This window comes from Haemorhous mexicanus, chromosome 1, assembly GCF_027477595.1.
Source record: "Haemorhous mexicanus isolate bHaeMex1 chromosome 1, bHaeMex1.pri, whole genome shotgun sequence".
NCBI classification, from domain to species: domain Eukaryota; kingdom Metazoa; phylum Chordata; class Aves; order Passeriformes; family Fringillidae; genus Haemorhous; species Haemorhous mexicanus.
Window position 1 is genome coordinate 20,496,624 of NC_082341.1, and position 12,846 is coordinate 20,509,469.

The window sequence follows — 12,846 nt, forward strand, 5'->3', positions numbered from 1 at the left end:
CATATTTAAGAAGGGGCAGTGAGGACACAAACACTATGAAACTCATGCAGATATGCTTTTGAGACACAGATCTCTTTAAAAGTAGACTTTGGGGGGCTGACTATTGAAGAAACCATTAGTAACACATCCAGATTGGCTACTGCTCATTTAAGTAAATCAATATGCATCATGACAGCAAATAAATGCACTCACCTTTAGCTAAATCCTCCTCTTCCTTTTTGGTGGCTGCTGTACCAGGATCTTTGGCAACTAGAGCTGGACTTGATTTTGCCTGTTCAGCAGCCTAGCCAAAAGTAAAAGATGTAAAAATGAATCCAAGACAAAACTGACAGTGCAATAAGTTGACCCTTTTGCTTTGTATTCATCTGCTATATAAAAATCTAAAATAATTTAGAGCATTTCACTCCTCAAAGTTTTCTTAAGACAAGATAGCTTTCATTCTGTTTGCCAAACATTCTAGAATTCAAGACTACAAACTGTAAAATTCAGAGCTGAGGATAAAAAGAATTTGTGACACACTTCGAGAACAACCACAAAAATCTAATATACCTGTGAACCAATAGCTGGGAAAGTAACTCCTTGCTCCTTGAGATTTTTTATCATAGCAGATATTAAACTAAGCTGTGGGTCATTCTTGAATTCATCAGTCCATTCCACCATAAGGGCTTTCAGCTTTTCACAAACTTTTGGATGACCCTGCATGGACAGTAGAAACTAGTTAAATAATGTAAGAATATGATCTTAATTTCAAGTAATTGCATGTTACTGTCAATATAGAACATATAGATACCTTACTTTGTAGTCAAGCTTAGCACTCAGTCTTTATTAGAAAGGGCGAATAATACATCCGCATTGTGTTTGTGCCAGTATAGTATGTGCTAGGCCCAAAATAAAGTAAAATAAAATTACATAGAACCCCCTGTTCTATATCCATTTCATCATATTTGTATTTAATGTTTTACTGATGTTATTTAAAGTGAAAATATAGTAGCTTATTTATAAATTAACACACCACACCTCCCCCAAAGAGAATATCTATGTTAACTAGTATAAAGTGGCATTCAAGAAGTTCTGAGAGCCAAAGTCTTTACAGTAATCTTCTCTCTTTCCCTCCCCCATCTTTCCAGTCCTCTAAAAGTAGATTCCATTCCACTTTCAGATTACCCCAATTCTCTATCTAATTTCACTTACAGGTGAAACATAAAAGTCAATGCAATACATTACCTTATTCAACACATTGCTTACTTCACTGGCAAAATCTCTTGAACAGACTTCTAAATGAAAGATTTTGCCACAGTTTGATACACATGCTCCTAGAAGCTAATGAAAGAAAGATTAAAACTTAGAAATTTTTTGCAATATAACTTTTCAGGAATAAAATGAGCTACATTAAAAAGAACCTACTGTTAATGCTTGCATGGCGACGTGCGGATCTTTATGGTTCACTCTCTTCATAATAGAGCGGAGGCAGTCTTTAGGCCTGAAAAACACAAGATAGCATTAAAAATATGGAATGGAATGACCATTTCCTACTGCACACATGACAGTGCTGACAACATTACCAGATAGCAATATCTCCTGAACACCATGAGTAAATTATTTAGTAGCTTATAATTTAAAACAAGAACATCTAAAAATAAACATCATAAACAGTTATATCAGTAGGATTCATTTCTATCAGTAGGATTTGTATCTCTCTTAATTATCAAAACTTCTCAGTAATTTTTATTACTTCTTGTACTTAGAGCAAATTACTATAAATACTCCAGAAATGCATAAAATCCCTTACAATTAGAGAACCAGAATTCTCTGCAGTCCATGCACCTACTCCTCTATATTTCACATATATATGCAAGAACATTTCCTTACATACTGATTTACCAACATCCTTTTGCTACTTTTATTTTGAATTACCACCATATTCCTCAGAGTCTCTTTTAATCTACAGAAAAACATTTATAAAGAAGATATGTAATGAACCAATAAATTATAAAATAAAAACCTGTTAGACAATCTACATCAAAGTTTCATAACAATTAAATACAGAATTCAAGTCTTACCTATGCTGTGGTAGATAGAAATAACATGAAAAGCAACTTCAACAAAGAATTTGAAAGGGAACTTCAGAAAGTTTAGCATACTAAAATCTATGTGACTTTCTGATACTTTGTTCCAAGTATAAAGTAGTGGGAAGCTGAGCCAGGCTGAGGTAGGAATTAACAAGGGAATACAATCATTATCTGTGGAATAGCCCAGGAAAGATAACTCTGGAAGAGGGTAAGTAGAGAAGGAGGAAAAGAGAAGGTAAATCTAAACGAAGAGATTTTACACACTTACAGAGTTTACACATTTATAGCATGGTTGTCTTTGGAAGCAAAAGTATTTTTCTGTTGAACTGATATCCAAAAACTAACATGAAACTCAGGTATAAGTTACACCACTGCTTGGCTATACTATATTTGGCAGTGTCTACATTTTACAGAAATGTCCACCTCATATTTAGTGGCACTAATTATAGAAAGTGCTGTCACACAGCACAAGTACATACCATTCAGTGTATACCTTCATATACCGATTATTACAGATGAAGGCTTTAAGGCAAGTACTACCTTTTATCTATTAATTATCCAAGATTTCTCACATGTTCATGTTAATTGAGAAAGAATACAGGCTAAAATGGTTAGAAATAACTGCTTTCTTTAACCATTAGTTTATGAGTAGGATTAATATGTGATATGATTGCAAGCTCAAAAAAGTGCTTGCCCATTGTGAAGCCAGTATTTACAAAGGCAGGGTGCAGGATCAAGAGCTTAGCAGTTCAGGAACAGGATCGTTAGCCTATGATGTTTTTTACAAAGGAATCCAAAGTCTTATTAAAAGTAATAAGAAAGCCTCAAAGCCAAATGATCATTCACATGTCTCAAGTACAATCGACTTGTTCATATATTTAAAAGAAATTATCAAAACTTGAGTGTTAAATGTTTTTAAATACTCAAACGTTTAAAATAAGAAATCTTTGGATTACATGTAGATAAAGAAAATAATCCAGGTGTACCAATCTTTAGTCACACAGAGTAAGAAGACCTATTCTAGACAGGCCTGTAATTCTTATTTTTACTTCTAATCAATTCATCATACAATTTAGTGTGTAAATTATGAGAAGCACCATGCAGAAACCAGAGGGATGCATGCACTCTATGAGTGTAGAATTCTGTCCACTTATTAGGCATCTCTCCAAATTGTACTATACAAACGTTCAGCCACAGCTCCACTCCAATGATGATCATTTCAGAGGCACCACAATGAGTAGTCATAACAAAAAGTAGGGTGAAAATATGACAAGATATAATAGAAGCTATGGATCATATGTGGCATCATATGGTATCATAAACCAATTCATATAGAAAATACAATGAATTTCAGGTTTAGTTTTAGAAAGTAGAAAAAAATTCTGATTATGTTTTATTTAGCAAGGACAAAATTAGCAGCATTTGCAATCTAAAATACTACTCTGCACAAAACATTTCAGATATGTTCAGGAATTTATTGTTCATTTACAGTCTAAGGTAACTCTGTGGGACTCAGCTTTCCTCCTTGCTCCTTGAGAAACAGTCTGGTCATAAAGCTTCCTGGTCAGCCTGTGAGACATACACTTCAATTACAATGCAAATGCTACTGAGATTGCATAATGTGAGGGGGGGAAAATGGAAGACACATTGGAAAACTATCAAGTAAGCAAGTTTGCTGTTCTCTCTTGCATGAACAGGCACAAAAACAACCAAAGAAGAAACAGCTAACCAGAACACTGACTTGCTGAGGGAGTGACTAATCCTTAAGGAATCAAGACAAAGTTAGGCAAGCAGCAATATGGACAAACCATTTCTCAATGACAATTTGCCAATACCCACCCCCAACAGAGAGCACTGCAATGAACATTTCTATTTTCTCAACCCTTGGTGTAGCCTCTCAGCCACTGACTCCATTTTTTTCAGCTATCTTTTTTTTTTTATTAAGTAACTTTTCTGGAAAAAACCTGAAGTTGTGAAAGTTTCAATGTAGACTGGTATGTCTCATGAAATAAACAGTACAAGTGTCTCAAAGCTAAATGCAAGCCCAATTGGAGCTAGGAACTGGCTAGCACTGAAATGACTGAAGAAGGCAGAGCATCTTTGCTAAAATATACCATACCTGTCCATTAATTTTTCCTTTTATCCTGTTTAATGAACCATCCAAATTTTATAATGTTATTTTATTCTGAGATGATGAACTATAGATTCAGTTTTGTAAGCATTTTCATTGTAGAAAAGCAACACTATGCAAAAATCGCTACCTTTCCTGTAGTCAGATTTAAAATGCCAGTCAAATATACAATCATAGAACATCCTGAGTTGGAAGGGACCCCCAAACATCATTGAAGTCCAACTCCTGACCCTGCAAAGTACAGCCTCAAGAATCACTCCATGTGATTAAAATTTTGAAAAATTTTAAAATAAACAAGTTTTTAAGAAAGCTGTACAAAACCAGGAGACAGAAAGGATTGCCTCTAACAGTAAAACTTTTGTTTTAATCATGTTTCTATGCTGAAAAGACAAGTTGCTCATTGAGCTTATATCGGCAAAAAACAGGATGCAAACAATGTGATGTGCAACTGCTGAGCTGTATGAGCTCCTAATGGAAATTCAGAGATTAAAAAAAGTGTTGTCTCATCATTAGACAAATTTTAGATCATCTAAGAACCTGTAAGTGAAACATGCAGAAAATGTTACTTCTGTACTATATAGAGTAGTATTTCATATAGGCTATTGTACACAAGTCATATTGTTTTAAATATTGACATACTTTCTCTGTATTTCCTGTTTTCTATAAAAATTCTAATAGCAACTCTGATTTTGGAATTCCCAAGAAACTGAGAAAGTAGTCAAAGAGAGGGATTCAGTGGAATTCTAACTTGCTAAAAATCTGTTTTAGTTGTTGGATTAAAAGAAGCAAGATAATATTTTCAGCAATTTGTAGTTCTCAGTATGGAGACTATTACAACATAAAAAATAACAGTAACAATTATGTTATGGAATTGTGACTAATTTATCTTATGAGAAAATGCAACACCTTTGTAGCATAACAGGTTTCCAACAATTAATCTGGATACCAAAAAGTTTGCAGACAATGGGCTATACCAGAAGTGCTACTTAATGAATAAGTGGTTTTCTAGGCTGCTGTGGCTTCAGGTGTAAGGCAATCCACATCTAGAATGTTGCAGGATGCAATGGAGCTTACAGACTACTACAAAGAAAATCCACAAAGGAGAGATTTTTGTAATCTAAACTCCTGCCAAGAACAGTAACAAACAGCTTGTACTGGAGCACAATTGGTTAAAAGATTAAAGCCGATCCCAGTTAAGAAGACTTGCATCCTTGTCAGAGGAACTTAAACTGCAGGAGAATTTCAAACAGCTAAGCATATCTCATTTAAACTTCTTAATGGGAAACATCGTCTTGCTTTACCTTGCTACTGCACGACATAATCCATTAAAAACAAAGAAAACCCACTCTCAGCAAGTTTTAACAGAATCTGAATTTAAGCAACAAGTCAGCTGGCAGCTGATTACAAGCAGGATAAATATTACAAAGGTTAAAGTCCCACTTTTCTTTTATAAAACAATTTTATTAAGAAAAATATTAAAATACAAATACATAAAAGAAAAAGACCAAAATCAACAAAAACAAACCTCAGAAATCCTAACAGGAATTTATCTGCATATTACCAGGAGATCTCTAGCTTTATCTGTGCCGCTGTCTCTTGCAGCTACACACATTTGAGCACTGTTCAGGCTGTGCTGCTGTGAGACTAAACTTCATCTGTGGAAAGGCTTTCAGTGATTAAATAGAATACTGAAACATTCAATAATACAGTTACTGTTACAAGCAGTTACTGTTCTATTCCTTGAGCACGTTGGAATCAACGTGCTCAAGGAATAGAAATGCAGTTTTACATATAAAGACTAATATGAAACATTATTTACAACTTGCCAGCTGTTAACTACAGTTATACACAACAGCACAGAAGCCTCAATATGCTGTGCTATTTTTATGTACTCCTCCAGAGACCATCTCTAATCCCAAGGAATAAGATTATTTGCAAACCTGTCCTTAGGAACAAAAGTCCCAGGTGGGACTTTGCTGTCTGGAATCTCATACTGTTTCTAGCAGTTCTACAAGGCAATCCAAATCACTCTCAGAGAAGCCTTCCAGCGCATCAGTGGCAAAACTTTCTTCTTGAGTTTGTTCCATTCCTAAATTTTTACAAGAAATGCTTCAAAAAGGTGTATTTAAAACATTTCCAAGTCCTAAAACTACACTGACTGAAAGCACTATAAATACTCTGAAATTATGTCTTTAAACTGTATTTTTTAGTGGCTAGTTCAAATTATACTTTATCTTTACTTGTCCAAAAAGTAAGCTCATGCATAAATTCTACGAAAGAGCTCAGTAAATAATCAAACATGAAACATTAGCAGCCCATATTAAGATGTGTTTAATTTAGTATCACATCTCCAAAATGTACATTTTCCAAAGCCCTGCTGACAGAGAACAGCTTCTGAAGACAAGGAGAAGAAACACAAAGCCTTGTTGTTTTCTGTGACAAAGACACTGGTGGTCTGATGGTGAGAACAATGAAGGGCAGATGATGCTTTATATCTTGGTTTTAGCAAATTTTTGACATGCAGCTGAAGTCCTTGTAGTGTCCTTATCACATAGCTAGTGAAATATGGGCTGAATAAAGGTGGGTGGAAAACTGGTCTCCTAGGCTCAGAGTTGTCACCTGTAGTGCAAATTCCAGCTAGCAGGCAGTATCCTTCAGGGACCTCTGCTGGGAGCAACACAGTGCTCTCAGTAATTTACTGACCAGAGCAAGTTGAAGGGGAACATATCAGTACACTAGAGGACATGGATAATGTTCAGAGGGACCTGGACAGGCTGGAGAAATGGGCAAACTGGAAGGTCAATAAGAACAAGGATAAGGTATTGCATTTTAAATGAAGCCAGGAGCTGAACACATGAAAAGCAAGAAATTATCTGAAGGTCCTATTGGGTGAGAGGTGTCAGCAGTGCAGCCTGCCAGCCAAGACAACCAAGCACATCTCAGCTTGAAGTAGAAGTCAGCACAACCAACAAGGTCAGAAAGTGAACCTTTCCCTCCATTCTGCACTTGTAAGATTGCATCTGGAGCATTTTGTCCATTTTGGCGCTTCCCATTGCAAGAAGGTTATTTACACACTGCCCTAAGTCCAATAGATAGCTGCCAGGATGGTAAGGGAGGGTCACATACAAGGAAAAGATGGGAGAGGTGCTTTCAGCTTTGAGAAGAGCAGCCAAAAAGTGGGGCTTACTGCTTTCAACAAGCAATTACTCAGAGTATACACAGAAGATGCAGCCAGATTATTTCTTAGAGCTGCACAGTCACAGGGCAAGATGCAACAGACAAGTTGGAACAGTAAAAATTGCAAACAGATTGCAGAATTATTTTTTATTTCCTTACTTAGTAAGTAGAACTAGTTAAATACTGAAACATGTTGCCCACAGAAGTTGCAGAACCTTTGACCTTGGAGGCATTCAAGGCTCGACACGGTCCTGAGCAACCTGATCTAGACCTGTTTGAAGCTGGGGGGGTTGGACGAGATGACCTCTGGAGGTCACTTCCAACTTAGATCATGATTTTTCTGTAAGAAAAATGCCTTGTGAAGCTTCCTTGGTTTACAGTGAAACTGCTAAAACATATCAACTTATTTTATCTGTTACACTGGCGAAAAGCTGCTGTACACAAGTCCTAATTTTAACGCATCCACCAGTATCTCCAAAGCAAGGATTGCAAAATATTTCAGCAGAAACCCCATACATTTTCCTTTTACTTGTAATCAATTTAAGTTAAATTCAGCATTTGTAGAAGTTTGTAAAAGATAACAAAAAATTCACTCCTCTCACCTGGGTATGAGACTGAAATAACAGAATTAAAAACATTTGGGGAATTCCAAGTTACTTACCCCGTGCGTGACTGTCCAACTTTATCACATATGTCTAAGATGAGGCCCCAGTCCTCTGCAGTGTTCATCTCACTGGTTGCTTTCTCTGATAAATAAAGCATAAGCAAATCAAAATACAAATTAAAAACAAAATTTAAATTGTTAACAAAGACACCTCTTTGTATATTTCTAAATGTATGAAAAATCCCTATATTTAATAAAACTCATATATTAACAATGTTGTATCTAATACTTTTTAATTTTCTAATGTTCACTTGTGACCATTAATTTTAACTAATAAGCAAATATATTTTGGGGTTGTTTTACCACATCATAAAGATGCATACAAAACATGACACAAGCAGTATAGCTATCAACCGATTTTTTTTTTCCATTTGAACTATGAAGTTTAATAGGATATGAATATCCAAAGCATTGGTTCACTGCAGAGTCAGATACAACTGAATTTATCACCTTCTCAGACACTAAAGTGCTGTGTCTTGCATTTCCTTTCATGTATTACATCTCAATAAGAAGGATCTAAAAAGTCATCACAATCACTAAACTTCTATATTCCCATTCTTACTTCTGCTTTGGATGATACATTTCACTGTTTCTTTTCAGCTATAAAGACTGCTAAACTAAGTTAATTTCAAAGAAGCCATTGTGACTCTTCCTTCCAAATCTTTTGAATAAGACAAGAGTCCCTGGTAAAGACTAAAGAAATAGAGAGAGGAGGTAGAGAAGAAATAGATTCAATGTCAGAAGAAAAAATAGACTCCCTCCCTATTTGTCCCCCACAAAAGCTTAGTTACAGCAAGGACAACAATAAATAAAAGCATTAAAGGAAACTGAGCCTTACAGTGCAGCTCAATTGAAGATTATCTAAACACTGATACATCAGCTCAGGACTGGAGAGCACAAAGGAATGCACCTGCATTTTTAATTACTAACCAAAAAGTAGGAGAATGGGCATAGAAATAATACAGAAACTTTGCTTCCCATCCCTGCTCTTCATCTAATGTTTACAGTTTCAGCTACAAACACAAAATATGCCTCAGCAGTAAATACCATCCTTCAGGGAAGGTCTTGGACTACTTAGTTTTATGAAAGGAACCAACTATCTCCTAGAAAAACTTCTCTGCTGGGAAAGATTCATTATCTAGATTAGCACTGGCAAAATTGCAAAGACAAAGTAAAACATCCAATCTCCACAAATTACAAGGATTCTTCATATCTAAGTTGATGGCTTTTCTTATGAATGAGTTTCTATGTCCTACAAATTATTGTAGGTTACAGTTAATTAATTTCTTAATTCAAACAAAAATGCAGTAAAGCAAAACTCTGTGGTTATGTGCTCCCAAAGTATTTCTGAGGAAATATTCAACACTGAAATATATACAATTGAAATAATAACACATCAGCTCTACGGCCTGATGCAAGCAAAGAGCAAAACAGTATAGGGAAATCCCAAATGGAAGTTAGTTACTATTCTGTATGTTCTCTCAGATAAAGTAGAGGGACATTACCTCTTCTCTCTAAACCCCATCAGAAAACTTGTTTGATTACAAAAAGCATTCATAATCAACAGAAATATCAAAAATTATGGGTAGACATCATGCTAATATCTAGCACTAAGATATACCAGCTGATCAACCAACTATTTCATTTTCCTTTCAGTCTGCTCTTGCTCCAAATTCATGCTTATGACCAACAATCATAGAGATTTGTGATTTTCAGGTAAGACACTTGAACTCAATGCCGTGCATGAACCATCCCAGACCAAGGCCATCTTCTGAAATTGCAGTCTACGCACACAGCAACTGTTCTGCTCCAAAGACAGTCTCAACCTCTGTGGCACCAGAACTACCTTTCTGAAACACAGAGCCTGAGTTTCCTACACTGCGCTCCCCAGACTGAAAGCAGCTGATAAGCACAGTCCAGAGACACACAAAACAGACCACATGGAGGCAGCTTACTTCCAGGACTCCACTGCTTCACTTCATTGCCTGCTCTACTGGAGCTGGACCAGCTCCAGACAAAGAGTGCCTGCACAGTTCTCTCCAAAGCCTTCAGCTCCTGCCAGGCTCTGAGCTCGCACAAGGAGCTCACAAACCCAGACTGGTCACACTTGCCTAATGCTGCACTTCAGTTGGCACATCCTTCAGCAGAGAGATGAGCAATCCAATGGAACTGAAACCTTGGTCTTTTCCATTGTTCTAAATAACAGACAGTTGTCTGTATTTTTGACAATAACTGATCCTTCTTTCCTCACTAAGTCAGCAAAGAGAAATGACATAGCAATCAGTTATGTCTTCTACAAACCAAGGGGTAAACTAATGTATGTTTAATATTTTAATGTAACAGCAAACTGTGCTTTTTGCTAATTTAAATACTTTGGCTAAAACTCCAAATACGATAGTGATTGATGAAATCCCTGATTCACATTAACCACACTGATTATAGCCTTTGTTTTAATTCTCAATGAGAACATTTTGTAAATCTATCCATGAGTACAATTACAAGTTTTCTGCTATGACCACGTTCTTTCTTGGCATTCCAAGTTAGTCCTATACAAAAAGCGCCATTTGCTTTTTATGCCTTCCCCTAGGACATTTCCTCCACCAACAAACACTAGATAGTTTCTTAGTAAATTTCAGCCTGAAACCAAGTTTCACTGTATACTTTCAGTCTTCTCTAGTAACAGTCATCCAATAAATCAATCAGATAATAAAATTAATGGTAAGACAAGAGAAAAAAAATTGCCTCTGGAGTTCTACTTAAATTCTGTCTCAAACAAGGGAAGTTAAAAGTTAAGAACATACTGAGAATGTTAGCAGCATACTGTCTGAGCTGACTGTCCACAAAAAGGGCCTCTTACTAATGCTATGCCAAACACAAAGGGAAAAGGACTACATCTCAGCTCTCTTCCATGAAGCTGCACCACTCAAATTCAAGGCATTGTTTTCAGAGCACAAGCAAGGCCTACAACAGTAATTTTAAGCAGTGCAAGACTGTACAATCATATGTTGCATCAGGTTAATTTGTAGTAATTTATAGTTATTATTAATCCTAATTACTATTGATAGCAGTTAGCAAAATAGTAGTTTGAATTTTTTTTAACTGTTTTTTTTTCCTTGGGTTTTTGTTTTTTTTTCATTACTTGTCTTTACTGCTCACTTTTATTTTTTCAGGAGTTATTTAATACTTTTTTCTTACAAGTAATTCCATAAAGACACACACACATATTCGTAAGAGCCACAATTTCAGAGGAAAACAATAATTGGATATATGAGTTCTTTGGTCAAAAACCAACACTATTTGGAGACAATATAAGAATATCTTTCTAAATTATTTCAACAATTTATTTAGTTCCTAAAACAAACACAAAAGAGACAAAAAAACTTTTATCATTTTTTTGGCCACTTTGCAAGGCACAGACCTTGGATCACTAGGTCTCTCTCCTTACACTTCTGCATTCAGAACACTAGCCATACTGGGCCAGACCAGTTCCATCTTGCCCAACATTCAGTCTCTAAAACATATATTATACCTAAACCAGACACCTAGGAAAACATAAAAGAGAACAAGGTAAGCATTAATTGTACTTTCCTACCAACACACCTTTCAGTGACCAACAATTTGCAGCTTCCTAACTCCTGAGTCAGAATTGGTGCTCCAACCACACAAACACTGTCATAAATCACACACAGAACAAATAAAACATTCTGAAGCAAAATGCACTTTGTTTGATGGAAATCTCAGCTGTGTTTGTATCTTTAGCATCTCAATAATTTGCAGAGTATAGTGTCCTTTATTTAAAGCACCTACATGCTGAAATAATTCTTCCAAACATATATTGTAACTTTTTTCATGGCACTGAATAGCACCTGGGTTCTAAGGAAAACATCATTCCTCATTACAAATGCCATAGACTCTCACTGAAATACTGTACCTAAAATCCAGAAGACAGTTACACCTATTGAATGAGAAGCCAGGCCAAAAAAATATCTAAATATATGAGTTTAATTACTTATGCATTGGTTGAAAGTACACAGGCTATTGCATGAGCTCTTTTGGGATACCTAAATCACCCTGCCTCTCCTTGTGTCATAAGGTTCATTAAGTGTGTTGAGGCCTCATTTCCCTCTAATTTACACAAAGCTGAATGCTTGGAACATTGATAAAATTCTGTTTGCTCCTCTGGTTTTGTGCATTATTTATAAATTATAGGCAAAGATAAAAATATTTGCATTCTGATTCTATTTGAAGCTCCCTACTACATTCAAAACGCAATTGCAGTTGATTATTTTAAGACAGAAAGAAGTAAAAAACCAACCTTTTTCTCAGAAATAAAAATTACCTAAAATACATGCCAGTCCTAAAAGAAATTTATCATCAGATTTACAAAGTACTATTAGACAAAAGAAAGCTAGTGCACGTTGAAAAAAATCCATGGCCAGATTTAGTGGTTGATACTTTAGGTGCTGGTAAAAGGAATATAAATATTGCTGCAGATTTGCCATGGAAATATGTGCTAGTCACGTGATTTCTCTGCCTTAGTTCTGCATCTCAATAATAGCATTTTACTGCCTTAACAGAAATTTGCAAAAGTAAACACTCTCATGACTGTTTGGATACTGCAGTGAACCACATGATGCATTTCTTAGGGCAGAAAACTTAGTGCCTATCCATTGCTAACATCATTTTCAGAGGAAGTTCTTGGCAGGCTTGAGCTTCCCAAGCTTCAGTTTTTACTGAAGTTTATTTTGAAAGAAAAATTCAGTTTAAGAACTGAGCTATTTTTCTGCAATGAAGTCTCAAAGATG

At 35.8% G+C, this 12,846-nt stretch overlaps 2 protein-coding genes across 3 annotated transcripts in view; both read right to left on the reverse strand.

The window, feature by feature from the left end:
• VIM (vimentin) overlaps positions 1-12,846 on the reverse strand; it is a 174,927-nt gene that overhangs the window by 23,497 nt on the left and 138,584 nt on the right. The gene's annotated exons all lie outside the window — the stretch shown is intronic.
• The window catches only part of STAM (signal transducing adaptor molecule), a 32,975-nt gene that overhangs the window by 14,237 nt on the left and 5,892 nt on the right, over positions 1-12,846 (reverse strand). For both annotated transcript variants that reach the window (XM_059842292.1, XM_059842283.1), the window contains exons 2-6: positions 8,039-8,123; positions 1,405-1,480; positions 1,225-1,320; positions 550-696; positions 193-283 (exon numbers count right to left, since the gene is read on the reverse strand). In XM_059842292.1, the coding sequence (XP_059698275.1) occupies positions 193-283; positions 550-696; positions 1,225-1,320; positions 1,405-1,480; positions 8,039-8,123 (495 nt within the window). The remainder of the gene's footprint in view (positions 1-192; positions 284-549; positions 697-1,224; positions 1,321-1,404; positions 1,481-8,038; positions 8,124-12,846) is intronic.